Source organism: Phallusia mammillata, chromosome 3 (genome assembly GCF_965637545.1).
Source record: "Phallusia mammillata chromosome 3, kaPhaMamm4.hap1.1, whole genome shotgun sequence".
NCBI classification, from domain to species: domain Eukaryota; kingdom Metazoa; phylum Chordata; class Ascidiacea; order Phlebobranchia; family Ascidiidae; genus Phallusia; species Phallusia mammillata.
The window spans coordinates 31088646-31105235 of NC_137254.1; the positions used below are offsets into that span (position 1 = coordinate 31088646).

The window sequence follows — 16590 nt, forward strand, 5'->3', positions numbered from 1 at the left end:
ATTACAAATAAAATTGTTGTAAAGTTGGGTTGTTTGGTTAATGTTTTGCAAAATGTGGAAGAAAAGTCCTTTGAATATTTGAAGGTAAGGTTTTGTTATACTTTTGTGATTAAGCTATATGGCCTCCGATCCAATAACATGTACTTAGATACTAAATGATTGTTAAATTAAAATGTAGGGACTATGATGTGTTCATGTGTTGTAACTTTATGATTTTTACTTAAACTAACTAGCCTTTCATTTCCTTGATATACATTAAAACTTAGATCTGTCATTTCAAAAGTTTTGTCACAAAATTATATTTGGCAAACACAGTTAAAATATCTTTGACAAAATGCACACAAAAATGTTGTTTGTTTAATTTTCTTCTTCGTAATCAGAATCAAACGACGAAGAACTCTTGCTGCTAAGCTGTGACGTAGTCCGTTTTGACGTTGCTACCGTGTTTTCGTATGACGCAGTACGAGCGTTTGTTGCGCCATAAGGCAGTCTCGCATGCGGACGAACTACAGCCGTCAAGGACTGATGACGTGGTGCTGGTCTTGGTTTGAGTGACGTAGTTCGAGTTGGGATGTGGGGAGGAGCCTCAGCCTGTGTGACGTCATCAGGAATGACGTGTCGTTTGATGACTTGTGTTTTTGCGAGGTAAGGTCTCCTTGGATTTGGTTGAACTGTGTAAAAAAAATTGGTAAAGTAGAATTAAGGTCACATCTTTTAGTTTTGGTAAAAACTAAGGTTTCTGACGTCATTGGGACGCCACATTTTGCATGACGTCATAACTATCATTGTGTCATAACAAAACAGGCTTGTGTGGTTTAATGATGTACATTGTATTTGACTTACTGGTTTGTACTGGTTGTTGTTGTTGCACTTCTTCGGGGAGGGTGTGGTGATTATAAATACTGTAAAGATAAAACAAACATTTTTGTATTATTTAAATGATAAAAGACGTATTTCTACGATAACTTAGCTGTGTTAATTATTATTTAGAAATTTTATTGTTTATTTACATAATTGTTGTTCATTTTTAGCACTGTGGCGTTTTAATGCTTGGGTCCCCGTGGTACTTTATATAAGTTTGTAAAGCTATAGTTGAAGTTTAGGGGTAGTCAAACTGCCAAAATATGAAGGAAATTATACCTATATCAATCCAGTTTGTGTAAATTTACACATGTGAATGATTGTATGGGGATGACTGTTGCTGTTTTATTAGTTTATTTTACTATGTATTCTGATGGTAAAACCAGCGTTTATGCCCTGTCGAATTTCTGTTTTCGAAGATTTCCTAAATTACACTACTTTTACTAGAGACAACAATAAAATTTGGTGTAAGGTCATAGAAAATAAGGGGGACAGTTTTTAAACATTGATTTGTTCTAGAATTGTTGTGGTTAGGAAATTTTTATTTACTCATGATGCATTATTCCAAACCAAAACTGTTTGCTGTCTCAGAGCTATACAGAAAACATTTCACCACCTTTATAAATTAACTTAGTATTGTTGGAAAACTTTTTTAACTTTAAAACAAAAATTAACCCACATCCATACGTAAAAATAGCCCACATCAATACGTAAAAACATCTACTAACCCAATCGACAAAGGGAATAAAGCGGGACCTCCAGTCTGGGAAGGCAGCAGTCATTAACAAGTTATTCAGCACCAAAGCAACACTAACACCGACCGCCCAAGGATTATAATCCAACCCCGCCCCATAATACGTCACAGGTATAATATTCGCCGCCGTGTCAATCAACAAGTATGACGTAACAAACACGCAGTTCCGCTTTAACTGGTAGAGCACCTCGTATTGGCCAAAGTTGTACGACTTCATGTGCGCCAGAGCGTTAATTGTCACGTGAGACATGATGGCCAATAGGGAGAAAGTCGAAAAGTAAACGGCCCCGATGAGGGTTTTCAACGCGATTTCGCGAAAATCGAATCCTATGACGTAAGAAACTTCTACGCATTGCCCCTCGCACGCCACCATGCGGTGATTGATGCTCGAGTAGATGAAGAGAAAAGCTTTGGACCAGAGCGTCGCAGTGCAAGATATCCACGACACTAGCGTCGCCATTTTTGTGATTTTGGGACAAAAACCCAGCAGCCTCAACCTGCGACAGTGCTGTACGCAAAAACTTAAAAACACGATCATCGAGCAAAGATGACGTGTAGAGCTCAATATGACGTAATGAAAGGTGCACTCAGTGGTCGTGACGTCATCTTGTTCCAACATTAGCGTGCTGGTCGCCCTAGCAACCGACAAGAGCAAACCGGCAATCATTAGAAATTCTTCCCACTGTCGACTGTACTTTATGACGTAACAGATGCTCATGAATACATGCAGTGACGCAATAATGAGAAGAATCCACGTGATAACCATTCTAATGCTCGTGTTATCACTTTATTTTTCTGCAATGGGAGTGTTTTACTCCTAAATTTAGAGTAAATTGCCAGTAATCGTGTAACTTCAACTTTATCTGATGCTGAGATGACAAAAAGATTTCGGGTTACACATAAAAAATACGACATTTTTTTGACAGTGCTTTACATACCGGGGTATACTTTTCTCTCGGCATTTGCGAATATACCGAAAAAAAATGTAATACTGCCCAAAAGGCAAACATAAGTTTCCTCTAAAATTGGTTATAGCTGGTATAACGCTACTGTAACACATCTGTCTCTCCGTAACACTTAGCCTAATTCCGAACGACAACATTTTTTAAAAGCGGACATTTCCACTACATAGCTGTAGGACTTGAAAAATGACGAAGACCGGTTATCAATTGGGAGACTACCCTGTTACTGACCAGCGTGGGTATGACTTTAGCTCTGTTACAACAACCCTACTAATGTTAGGGTGAACATATAATCTCACTTTAACCGTTTTATTTTCCTAAATCAGACTCCAGAGCAGACCATTAGTAAACGTCTAATGTACAAAAACGGTTTTTAACCAGTCTAAAGCCTATGCAGTAAATACTCCTGAACCAGTTACTAACCGCTTGTTTATAACGTCAGCTTTGTTGGCACAACAAAATGTGTTTTTCTGCACACACCTGTGGCCAGACATAGCAGATGCAACATTACAACATGACCCGCACCATATGCCAGACTTATCTAGTTACAACGGTAATGCTGCACATCTCATAATAGGTTTGTGTCAGATTACAAACTAATTACTACATCACCAAAGTGAAAAATTGCCGGTATATTTTTTGCCTCATTTTTTTAGGTTTACTTATTTGCTTAATATCACTTATGTATTAAAGGCCTATTTAGTGTACTTAGTATTTTGTGTTTAGGTGTTTTGTACTTTTTTATTCGTTTACCTTGGTAACTTTCGAAGAGAAAATTTAACACAGAGGTTTAGTTTTAAATAGGGTTGGTAAGCCGGTCAATTGACAGCACTTTATTTAACCGGTCAAATACTATTTTTAATTTTAAAAATCAAATGTGTTAAATTTTTTGTACTTGCTTTTTGGTTGTTGGAAAGGGTAAATTATTTCTAATAACCCTCAGATAGAACAGCTTAGGACATACTTTTGTATTAATAAGAGCTTTTAAAGCCAATATAGATGTGTTGTTCATTTAAAATAAATAACAAAACAATTAGGAGTTACTTTTAATTTGAAATTATGATCTGATTTACGTCATGGCAAACTTTGCAAGGTTTACAATGCAATTAAAAAACATGGATCACTTCTAGTTTATTTAATAAAAACCGTTTTATTTTAATAAAAATCAAGTGTGATATGTCCATGGGGGAAAGTTAGTTCATTAGTATTTACTTGGACATTTTTTCAAATGTTGCACATTTTTATTGACAGATAAAAAATCTAAGTTATTTATAGCATCTGTGTAAACTTGTAGGTCTACAGTCCTATTTTCTATAGTTGATCCAAAAATTGTTTGTAGCTATTAGCTTATAATTGCCCAGAATAGATTTTTGTGGATAAGTTACTGGTCAGTACTTATTGGGATAAAGAAGGTACATATCAAACTTTTGTAACTTATATTCCTTTTTTGTCATGAATGGAGATGTGACACAGCTTAACAGCATAAATTACGATTTTAAGCAGGATAAGCGAGTTTTGCAGTTAAATCTCAGTCAAAATTAGACTTTAATATGATGTTTATAGAATATAATGAGAATCGAGTTCACAAATGTGATTACTGAATGAAAATTACAGACACACATGTGGGGCGATTGATGAAATGAAGCATGCAATGCGGTCGGAAATGTCTGTAATATAATATAAACATTTCCTATTTCACAAACAAATTTACATGAGTTGAAACCTTCATTTCCATTACTTATGGTTTAGAAGAAGATTAAACTTCCAAATTTTAACTACAATTGCAATTTAATACTGGGAATAGTATTTGACCGATATTTGACATATTTGACAAGTATTTGACCGATCCATTGACCAGATTTTATTTGACCGGTCAAATGCCCAACCCTAGTTTTAAACTACCCTCACAAAAATATAGCAAAACCAAGACAAAAACCTATTTTTTAATCTCTTATATAATGTCAAACCTTCTTACTTTATTATTTTTACCTAATGGATCTAAAATCTAATGTTTAGGAGTATATTCATTCCTAGTTAAAAATATTCGATTCATGTGATATTTGTATTACATTTCCCCATTTATGAATTCCACCAAATTTAAGCATTTTCCTACCTTTCCCCGTTCCGCTTTTGCAACTTGATCCGTTTGTTCCGTCTGTGAGCGCAGCAAGTAGCCACCAAACACAAGAGAACAATAAACAAAGCCCCAGCCACAGCTAGTAGCGATATCATAAGGGTGTTGTCATTACTGGCTTCGGATTCTGTAACATAAAATAGGCCAAGGTTCCGTCATGGCATTTTTGCGCCCATGGTATAATATATATTTGTTAAACTTTGAAGCCCATTTGTTTGGTTAAGACAAAAGGGGGTTAGATACGTGATGTGCCCAACAGAGTTGTAAGTGGGCCAGAAATTTCAGCCCGAACCCGAGTCGTCAATGAGAAGCCTGTTTACGCCCGAAAGTTTGCTTGACAGGCCTATAATAAAAAAGACATGCACGATGGACAAAAGTAGACAATGACTTAAATAAGACGATCTTGGACTGTTGGACATTAGGTTATATCCAGCAATTAGCTACTTAAGTCTGCTTTATTAGCTATTTAAAATTAGCTACTTAACTCTGCTTTAGTTACCGGTATCGAAATAACTTGCCGTATTTGGAGCACCAGAGTTGGGAGTCAGGACTTGGACATTAGGTTATATCCAGCAATTAGCTACTTAAGCCCGTTTGTTACAAAAACCAAAGCCCGAATCCTGGTTTCGACCCCGACCCGACTCCGACCCAAAAAGCCCGGCCTGACTTATTTCGATACCGGTAACTAAAGCAGACGTTAAACACTTTGATTTGGGTTGAGAAACAAAAAGTATGCCGAATAACCGGATGCCTAGGATTAGGATTTAAGATCCCCATGCAATTAAAGGAATTGTGCGACTACCTGAATTCGTCGGTATTACAAATAAAACCACACCAAGCTCACATATTTACTTTTTGCGGTGCAGAACTCTCCTTGATATTCATCCGTGCATTCGCAGAAAGGCTGTCCGACCTCTTTAAGTGGGAGACAATTTGCATCGTTGAAGCAGGGATTGGTTTCACATTGCCCTACATTGGAAAAACCAGTAAGTTTGGTTAAATGTTACAGAGCTGTAGACGAGCATGAAGCCGGTTGTTTTGTTAAAAACATTTTGATAAACAAGTTTGTGACGTAGTTCAGAGCTGTAGACGAGCCTTAAACACAATTGTTTTTTGTGAAAGCGTATTAGACCCGACGCGTCGATTTACAAAAGCTAAAATTGCGACATAAATATGGCTTATTGCAAAGTCAGGCCGGATTAATCCCATTTTATTTAAACTTTCGCTTCTGTTGTAGTAAGAACCGTATCATAATACTTGTACCTAATATACCTAAATTATCTGGCCCCGACGAAACGAAAATGACAAAAAACACTAAAAAAAACAAAAAAAAACTCGATTGATTTCTGTTGCAGTCAGAACTAGATTACAATGCTTTCAAAATTATCTGCGCCCCGTGGAAAAATGCCCCCCGAAAAGGCCAAATCCGGTTTTCAGCCCCACTATCTTTACGGTCACTCTCGTGTGTGTATTTACTGTAATGACGTCTGAAAACCTGATGATTTAATTTTTTAGCCAAGCGCCCGATGATTAATTTTAAATAGTATTTTTGGATACGTTAATCAAAACACTATTCTTACAAAAATAACATTATGTTTGTAAATAAGCTATTGCCGCCAAGCACAAGCAGTATACAAACGATCAAGTATTGCTCTTCCAACAGTTTTTATTGTAAATAATCGACGTTTCGACGTCCCGTACAAGACACCTTCATCAGGATAATGGCATATTTTGCAAGACTAAGTTCTTAAAACGCAAGACATGCTATTATCCTGATAAATTTGGCTTGTATAGTACGTCGAAACGACAATTATGTACAATAAAAACTGCTGGAAGAGCAGTAATCGTTTATATTTTTTTTTCGTAATTTTGTTTTTCAATTGTGAAATTTTAGCTCAAAAATTTATTGAAAAACAAATGATTTTGTCAAAAAGTGACACGAAAACTATTCCACACTAAACGGAAAGTATTTTACAATTTCAGTAACTTCAACAACATTCACAATTTTTTGCTCACTCTTGCAAATTCTTCCTGGTCGTTCAGGTTTTAGGTCTGTCGTGTATTCCTTGCACTGACACGTGAATGATCCTTCTGTGTTGTCACAATCTGCTAATTTCACGTCACAATCGGTCATTTTTGCGAGAGAAAGGCATTCGTCGATGTCTGAAAAAAAATTATAGAACTGAGGATAACGATGTAACAAACGTAAAATATCTCTCTGCTTAAATATACACCAACTTGTACAAGGCTTAAACCTGCTCTCTTGTCACTGGAAGATCACTGCAAAGCAGTTGTTTCTAACTGGGAGGAATTTACTTAATTGTATGTGGCTTATGAAAAGAAACTCTGGAAATATAACCTGTGAAGTTGAATAATGGTTTAGCACAGGGCTCGGAAACCTTTAGAGCGCTGCATGTCAATTTACTTATTGTTTCACAATAATAATGTCTATGCATGACGATATATGGTTGTGAAATAACGATTTGTGTGAGCTTTTTCATGTTTCACATTCTCAAGTATATTTCAACTTCGGTTTGAACCCTTACCTCTTATTACGGCGCTTTTGGGGTCGAAGGTCACATTGTTTAATGATCCTGGCTTTGGTGTTACGACACCTAGCGGTGATAATTTGTCCAAATAATCCTTAAAATCCGCACGGAGCGACCGAGAGTTGATAGTCTGCAAAATATAATAACTCATATTATTCAAATAAAGCAGCAATAAAAAGCATTGTAAGCGATTTTCCACTTAATACTACCGACAATTGTATGTGAAGGAACAAAGAAACACTGCTCCACAACAAACAATGCAATCCCGGGTAATGGCATGACCACATAAGCCAGTTAATTGGAGAGAAATTGAAAACCCAAACAACTGTCCATTGTTTACTTCTTTTAATTGCTTATTTCGGTTAATCGGAAACAAAGGCTTGCTAAGTTGAATATGCAATTAACCAGATTCGTAAGTGATGGTGTTTCCAGCCTTACCCTTTTCACTGTTGAGATGAACATGTCACTGTTTATGGCATTATTATTTGCCGAAAAGCGTTTGAATAATAAATGATGTCGTTTTTTAAGGGCCGTTATTTTCCCCATTAAAGATGAATGTAATTTTATAACTGGGATCAGCCCTGAAGCGTTCATGCAGACCAGCGATCGCGGTATACTTATATATAAACTAATGTACACCAGGCCCTTTAATTCGATATAACACCTTTTGAAATATCTGGCGTACTATAAATATTTTTATTTACCTTTTCAATTTCTGTCATTTTTGTGGTTTTCGCTGGACCAGGTTTCAACAAATCGTTGACATCGAAACTGAATAATTGTCTTTTAACGCGCAACCCGTTGTTGGGTAATTCCAGAAAGAGAGAAAACGCGACGCGAAGATTGTTCCGTACCATCAGGGTATCCACTCTCGTATCGAGAAACTTCTTCTTCCCCAGCGATGACGTAAAAACGTGATTCAGCTAAAAAAGTTCGGTGAATTAATCACGTGATTTCGGTCACGCATGATTGCCGCTTACCGCTGTTCGGATTTTTCTTTTGGCCGGGGATTCCCCTTTCGCATCCACGTGAGTTATGTTGACCCCGGATATCTCCATGACAACGACCTCGCCGGAAAACTCCAATGCGCCTATAACGTCATAACGATATAATACGTCATTATGCAAATTTCTACGATTGACTTTCAGTTGTGGCTGTGAAGGAACTATTGCTAAAATCTAAATTTAATCTCTTTTATCGCTCTCTATAGACACTGAAGATGCTTTTTAGCGAAATTAATTTGTTTTTTATAAGATTGTCCATTGATTTTGACCTGGAAATAAACATTTCCCAACTTGTGATTCTACGCTTAAGGTCATCATAGGACTTTGCTTTTAGCTTACCTCTGCATATTGAGTTGACCTTTCGTTGACCTCTGGGGCACTGTTTGGATTGTGACGTAACAGTAACTTGTTTCGTTGTCTGCGGTTTGAGATCCCGCGAGGTGGAAGTAGAGAGTACAGGTGGTTTGTTGGACCTAAATTTGAAATAGTTTTACATCATGTGAAATGGTGCGATTTTTTTGAAAGTGTTTTACCTTAAAATTTCGGTCATAGTTGAACTTCGCCGTGTTGTTGAAGTTAATGTCTGAATATTGTTGGGAAGTGTTCCTACAAGACGAAAAAAAACTGGTAAACGTGGTTTCAAATTGTTTTGTTTAAGAGAGGGATGCCAACGTAGAGTTATGTGCTGCGCATGTGTGCATTAAATACATGACTTTGGCCACAAATTGATTAAAACTCGTTGGCTAAAAATTTCGTATCAAAAACTATGTTAAAAGGTCTTTTTGAGTCTACAAATACACGGAAATTTCGTATCACAGGCCAACTAGACGCACGTTCAGCTACTAGACCCGTGTTTCTTAACCAGTGTGAAGTTATGTATACAAAGAGAAATTATGTAAGTCAATGGTACCCAAATGTTGTTTTAAGTTTTACTTGAATATATAAGATCATTAATTGGATTGTTCCGTCACAGAGTTAAGTATTTCAATCGATTAAAGAACATTTTTTTATGTAGGGCACAAAACCTTATCATAAAACGAGGAAATTCGAACTTGGTGAGCGACTTTAGTGGGGGACTGCACCAAACAGGTTCAAGAACCACTGTGTTAAAGGCTCTAGGCCAGTGGTTCCCAACCTTTTTTGTTACATTCCTCCCTTTGCCCATTTTCGAACTATCCATTACTCCCCATAAGACGAAAAACACATACAACATAAAAAAATGAAGCAATTTGAAATAGGCTTTATAATTAGGGATGTCCATTTCAGAATCCTTTACAACCGGGTCCAAATTATAATGGACATAATAATGTATGTAAAAAAATATTATGTAACGTTTCCAATGTAAATGATTTTTTACAGTTTTTATGAAATTCCTCCCCTGAACTCATAAAATTCCTCCCTAGGGAGGAATTCCTCCCCGGTTGGGAACCACTGCTCTAGGCTTTCAATTGACTTTCAATAGACTCTAATATACTTTTTAATCATTCTCAGTGAGCACACTGGCAACCGTTATACTGAAGTAAGAACATGCGATGCGACAGGAGTATTAAATGGTACGAACTTAAATGTTGCGAAGTGTTAGACTTTTATAATATACTACAGTGGAGTAGAGTAGATTAATTTCATTCCTATAGAGTAGTCTCATTGTGCTACTCATTCCTAATCAATATATTCGAGTTTTTATACGTTGGTAGTCGGTTTTTGCTACTATTACGCTGTAAAAAAGTGAAAACACTTGATAATATGATATCATATCCAAACGACCTTGAGATGTCCTTGTAGTTTGTTCAAGTGACACGCAATGTCTGCCCCTCAGGAAGTTATACAGCATACCACCGTCCAAGAACCCTCTCTTGCACGAACACTCGTAACTTCCATTGGTGTTTCGGCAATCCGCGTGAAGAGAACAATCGTTCCACTCAGGGGACGTGCATTCGTTCACATCTGTGAAACAATTGTTGCAGCGTCACCGGTTTTAAACTTGCTGACTGATTGCATCACTGATGATGACATGACTTGTTATTTAGTCCAACGTTTTTCATCCAGGTAAATTACCCCTAAAGCGGTGGTTCTTAAACTTTTTGCACTGCTATACCCTTTGAACGTTTAATAAATTTCTTTGCACTCTTATCCTATAATGAATGACGGAAATATACACAATTTTAATAGGTTACTTTCAATTCTGGTGCAAAATGAGAGTGTTGTTATGCATTCAATGGTGTAGTCATGGAAATTTGTTTCAAGGAATGTCCTAAACAATACCGAAACTTTACGTTTCATAAATGAATCTTCATAACCTTTATCTTGGCACTGTTTATTATACCCTCCTGCCTTTTTGCTTCGTACCCCAGGGAGGGGGATAAACTTTCCCCTGGTTAAGCACCCCTGCCCCTGAGGACAAGGCTGACATGCTCTTGGGGTAAGAATGATTTAGCTCAAATCTTATCGGTTTATTAGAATAGGTATGTGGGATTAGTGTGTTAAAAATAGGAGAGGTAGTACAAGAAAGAAACGTTGTTCTGTTGTAATCATTGTGAGCCATATCAGTTGTTATCGCGTCAAAGTATTTAAAAACACACTGGTAACGAACTAAGTATTTTTTGCAAGCTTACTTTGCGGTAATATTCTCACAGCTTTCAGTTCGTTTATTTGCTGAAGTAAAAAAATAAACAGGTTTCTAACCTTCGAGTTTCCACAAATGAATTGGCCAGTTGAGATTTTCCTTTCCCTCTCCGCTCTTGTAAGCCTTCTCCAGAAATCTCACTACTGCTGTGCTCCGGATTGTGAAGTAAATCATCATAAACGCGATTGAACCTGAGGGTGGTTGAGCGAGGGTTAAAAATGTGCAAAATCTAAGCTTATGTATGTAGCGATCAAATGAGAAACCATTATATAAGATAGCTAACATGAATACATTCACACTGGGGTCATCCATAAGTCAAAGTACGCCAGGGCCATTGAAGGCGAATTGAATTAAATTTAATTTTTTTAATTAAAAAATTTAAAATTGAATTAAATAAAAAAAGAAAAAAAAAAGAAAAAAAAGAAACATTGAATTGAAGGCATTGATGGATTGGAAAAGTTCTTTTATGGACAGTTGACGTATCAATTCATCAGAATTATTGCAACATTTTATGTTATCGCAGTATGTTGTGTATGACAATGATAGTTTTAAAGTCCTTGTTTTTTTCCAAACAAATTTTAAATACTTTTTAATACCAAACCTTATTCTCAATGGTACACTATTCACGGTTTTAAACAATCTGAGCAAAAGTTAAAGCCAGTATTTCTACGTTTCGACAAATGCTATTGTCACCATCATGTCATCAGAATTAAAAGCGACTGAAGGCATGCAACTCTAATTCTTAAGATTTTTTGAAAATAATTGTTGCAAATCAAAAACTTCATGCAAATTAAAAACAAAACAATTGATATTAATAACAGCAAACAACAAACATTTTCCGACCTGTACCAGGATGTGGTTGCAATCCAACCTCTCCCACACTCCCAAACCTCACAGCTGCGTGTTTCAGCAAAACTTCGTCACTTGTAAAAATCCTTTGCACCTGTTCATCACATAAAAACATTACGGACTTAAAATCAACAAAATTTCTGACATAAACCAGTCGAAAGGGTTTTGAAAGAATGTTTGTTGTATATCGCAGCATCTTTTGAAACAAAATAATGCGAAAGCTTTTACGTATTTTTATCTTCTAATTTTAATCTTCCAATATTTACCCTGAATCTTTGTTAAACTCCATTTATTAACATTACACACGTAAGTTGCACACAGTGCACGCACTGTTTCGGCCCATAAGGTCTCATCAGTGCAGCTGGTGACAAGAATTAGGCAATTGCTTGGCCATTGTAAACCAGTCTCTTCTGTTGTTTATGTCCAGTAGTTGTGGCGTCAAATAGGTTTGATTAGGAACTGCTTTTTAGCCTGTTACTCCCAACAAACTGGAGTGGCGTCAGATAGCTACACTAACCAATACCTCCCACATACTTAATTAATTAAGCGGGCTTTTAACTAGGATTCTCCAAAAGCAAGATTTAAATATAAAAGTATCAAGTCAATAGATGATAAGCTGCAGACAGTGTACTATAGCCAATACGACCGATCTTTCGTCACCAGCTGCGCTGATGAGACCTCATATATCGAAACAATGTGCACTGTCTGCAGCTTACTAATAATTTCTTGGCTTCATACATTTTTACTGATATACAGACACTGAGCCACACTTTGCCATGCTTCGCCAAATTCTGAGTGCTGTTACATGGCAACACTAACCAATACGACCAATATCTTGTCACCAGCTGCACTGATGAGACCTTATATATCGAAACAGTGTGCACTGTCTGCAGATTACTTATCATATATTGACTTGCATGTATATTACGTACATAATCTGATACAATTCCCTTCGCATTTTCTGCTTGTTTAGGAGTGGTTGGTGACGTCAAACCTGGAGGTGCAAGGGTGGGAAGGTGGAGATACAAGCGGAAAGACTTCGGGGCTGAAACAAGAAGAATGCAACATATGGAAAACTTCAAGGTAAATTTAAGGCGTTTTTTTGTACTAGGATTTCAAATGTACTGGAAAACAAGTCCAATTATTAGATATTTTTGAGCAGGTTAATACGCTCGGTGTTTTTTTTCTGCGACCTGGCAATGTGTGGCTAGAATCAAATATGATTTTAAGCATATTTGGGTATGCAACAAAGTAAAATCACCTTTTGTTATATCAATGTGCGACCCGCGTTCTAATCTAACTGTCTTTGGCCCCACAGTGACGAAGGTTACACACACCTGACTTAGAGCATAAGTTATTCAAAAAAAAAAATAGTTTTAAGATCAGTGGCATCACGTTTTTCTACACGATGTCAGTTTTAGTTTGGTAATGTGAAATTATCTTGGTAATTAAAGTTTTATTTGACAACTCCCAGTTTTGCTTTATTGTTTTTCCAAAACTCGTTGGGTCTAGATTTTTGTTGGATCTAATGAGCCACACTTTTTACCCATCGTTGGAAATGGTTTGCATCATTTATTCTATTTGAATAAGGAAATGAAGATGACAGTTAGGCAAAATATATAAATATTCCATGTAAATTCATTGACTGATTCTGTTACTAGGAAATAATTTTGCATTCTCAAATATAACTGTTCACAAAAACTGCGATCGTTAATGACCATGCCTGTCTGTTGAAGGGTCTGATATTGTTCAGTATAATCACTCTTAGTAAAACAGTTTTGACTTTTGACTTGTACAGTGGTTCTCAACCAGGGCCCTCCTCCCCCCAGGGGCCACGAGCTGTATTCCAAAGGGCCACAGTGTAGCCTCACCAGAAACACCCACTAAAATCAGTGAGTCATTTTTTTTCTAATGGGCAGAATTAAGTGTGTGCTTCAAATATCTTTATTCCCTAACATTCTTTATTCATATTGAGGTTTGTCACGATTACAGTTTGTTGTTTACTTTATTCGACTTGTTCAAATCCGAAATTATTACCGAATTTCAACACTAGTTTGCCATTTAGTTTTTTTGCAGGGGGACACAGATCTTACGTTGTTACTTGAAGGGGGGCACGAGGCCCAAAATATACTTGTAGGGGACCACGGTCCATGAAGAGGTTGAGAACCACTGGACTAGTATGTTTGGTCATAATACCCCGTTTAAAAATCATTTTCCAACTTACTGGTTCTGACTTGTATGGGGAAGCTGTATGACGTGTGTACTTGGGGCTTTCCCTTCCACTGCTCGGCGACTCTTACTTGATACAGAATGTTTCGCCGCAAGTTGGCGATATTGAGGTGGGATAGAAATCCTTCAGCCGTTACTTTCGACCATTCCACTAATCCTAAATGTATAGGAGGGATTAAAAATAAATCCTTGTTACGATAAAAGCGAAATATAGAAATCTTTAAAACTACAGGACGGACGACTAAATGTTTTTTTCCGAATTTACATCTATTGGGATTACTGGTTTAGTTTTTTATGAGCACTTGCTCCGATTAAATAATCATTAAGTTTGAATTTCCAGGGTTGGAATCTTACGACAATAGATGCATTTATACTACATACAAGCAGATTCGTCTGTAGTCACAGTTCGATACTAAAAAATAATATAAAAGAGCTCATTTGGAGTTAATCCATTTCGTTACCAACATTTCATATCGGTACAAAGGTCGTCATAAGTCAAGTCAAGTTTTTAGTAAGTTATTGCGGTGTAGTTTCAAGTTTTGAACTAACAGAATAAATTTCCAAATCTTAACTTGAGGGGCCAACAAAAAGTCATTTTTTTAGCGGCGTTATGTCCATTTTTAATTTTAGTTCAATAAAATCACTTAGTCAAAAATTTAATTTGTTTGAATTTTAAATTCTTTTTACATTTTCAGGTAAATAAAAACTTGCCTTAGCCAAAATGGTTAAATTTTTCTACACTTTTGATTAAAATAAAAGTTACACAAAGATTGCTTAACTAACCTTTGATTCTGTATTGGAAAACATAATTTAAATTTTCCTCCGTTCCGCCGCTAAGTGGCAGCAGACGCTTCCATGTCAATCTTAATTGATTTGGACCAATCGCATCGCCGTATATCTTCACACCGGGCAGAGGGGGCGGGGGTTTAGGAGTTGACCTTGTGCTGAAGGTCGCACGTGTCGGTTTTGTCTGAACCGGTGTGGTTGTTAGCTCAGCTGTGAATTTAAGTTAAAGCGTTAGTGGAGCGTTTTCCAGTTCATGCAGTTTAAATACAATTTCATTCAGTGAATTTTACTTTTTTTGTCGGCACCCACAAAGTCAAAAAATCAGTCCTAGCCCCACCTCATTAGTTGTATTTTACGACGAAATATCAAATAATTTACGCCCTTAATGGTTCCCTATCAAATCTTACACCCCTGAAAACCAGTGGGTTAATCAAATTAACCCAAATCCAAAATCCTTTTTACAATTATTGCCAACACATGCAGTTGGCCTTCTGACTTTCAAAAATACATAAACAATGAAGTGAGTAACATAATTTTGGCATTTCGATACTCCTTGCGTCATTATTAAAGTTGTCAGACTTGCTTCAGGGTGTTTATTGCCGAATGTTAGGGCCAAAGTGTTGTATTGTGATTTCATAGCTATCCTTTAACATAAACACAGTGACTTCATAGTTTAAACAAGGATATATAGTGACGTAACAATTACCTTCTGTCAAACAAACTCGTCCAGGTGGCAGCTTGTTATGTTCACTCCGGTCGATGTAGTCGGCTTTGCAGACGCATTTATATCCGGGAGCCTCGTTGACGCACTGCGCATCCGCGGAACAGTCCTCCCAAGTTGTGTTACATTCATTGAAATCTGCAATTAAATTAGTTTACACTTTGATTCAAAGCGTAACCGTTTAGTAGTAGGATATACAGCAGAAGCTCGATGTAAATCAAAGTTGTATTCCTAAGTTCCCAAAATCAAGTATGCCATTTGTGTCTTTTCTTAAAACAAGTCTATTTCGATTACTGTTTAAACCGGCTTGGAAATCTGTCGGGAGCGAGGCTAAGCCTTTTTCTTTTTACCATATAGCGATATGTGAATCAAATTATTTATTTAAACATTAAACATTTTAAACTAGAACAGTTTAAAACGCTCAATACTTTTATTTAAACAAACTTGAAAGAATGAATTACATTTCTTTCCCAAATCTGTTTTGTCAATCTCAATATGAAAACACGTTTCCAAAAGACTAAGTTAGTCGATGTCAAAACTTAGGTGCCTCTTCACCTGCCAAGTGTTAAGATTTTGTGCTGACAGTTTTAGACTTCCGTGTGCTGCTTTTTTTTATTCCTGTTTTTCTTAATGATTTTACGGAACTGAAGATGCCTTATATAGGCGAAATATATAGTCTAAAGTTTTTATATCGACTAATTTTTTAAACGTGTATCCGTATTTAGCCCTTACTGTAATAGATTCGCTGAAGATTATGCCATAAGACTGTTCTAGAAGTGCCAATACCTACTTAAAGATGTAACAACACCATTTGTCTCGTATAATATTTATATTTTAAGTTGTACCTGTGATCCCAATAGCTGCTGTGTCAAGTCGAAGTTCGTCTTCAAATACTGTGCTGTGCTTGAAAGTGTGGCTGATCTGCTGTGGATCCACCCGGGATTTTGAGTCAAAGAAGAGATTCGCTATTCTGAAGTAGGTTAGCAGTAAAGAAGTTTGAAATAAGTAACACTGTCTGTATAATGGATATTAAAAATATGTTTGAAAAATGGACATCAAAGGAAAGTTTAATCATGGTCCACCAATTGTGCCCTTCACTGTTTTGCGCTCCATAACGT

The 16590-nt window shown here is 36.6% G+C and overlaps 1 protein-coding gene across 2 annotated transcripts in view; it reads right to left on the reverse strand.

The window, feature by feature from the left end:
• Nucleotides 1-16590, reverse strand: part of LOC145220532 (uncharacterized) — a 60839-nt gene that overhangs the window by 32166 nt on the left and 12083 nt on the right. Inside the window, exons 20-37 of one of the 2 annotated variants that reach the window (XM_080087746.1) lie at nt 16318-16442; nt 15458-15610; nt 14749-14961; nt 13961-14122; nt 12669-12781; nt 11731-11830; nt 10947-11078; nt 10029-10208; nt 8798-8870; nt 8604-8737; nt 8241-8350; nt 7965-8183; nt 7258-7390; nt 6728-6874; nt 5564-5680; nt 4691-4838; nt 844-902; nt 270-671 (exon numbers count right to left, since the gene is read on the reverse strand). In XM_080087746.1, coding sequence (XP_079943872.1) covers nt 358-671; nt 844-902; nt 4691-4838; nt 5564-5680; nt 6728-6874; nt 7258-7390; nt 7965-8183; nt 8241-8350; nt 8604-8737; nt 8798-8870; nt 10029-10208; nt 10947-11078; nt 11731-11830; nt 12669-12781; nt 13961-14122; nt 14749-14961; nt 15458-15610; nt 16318-16442 — 2632 coding nt within the window. In that variant the 3' untranslated portion in view covers nt 270-357. Of the gene's footprint in view, nt 1-269; nt 672-843; nt 903-4690; nt 4839-5563; nt 5681-6727; nt 6875-7257; nt 7391-7964; nt 8184-8240; nt 8351-8603; nt 8738-8797; nt 8871-10028; nt 10209-10946; nt 11079-11730; nt 11831-12668; nt 12782-13960; nt 14123-14748; nt 14962-15457; nt 15611-16317; nt 16443-16590 lie in introns of those variants that run through there. The other variant, XM_080087747.1, reaches the window with a different exon arrangement.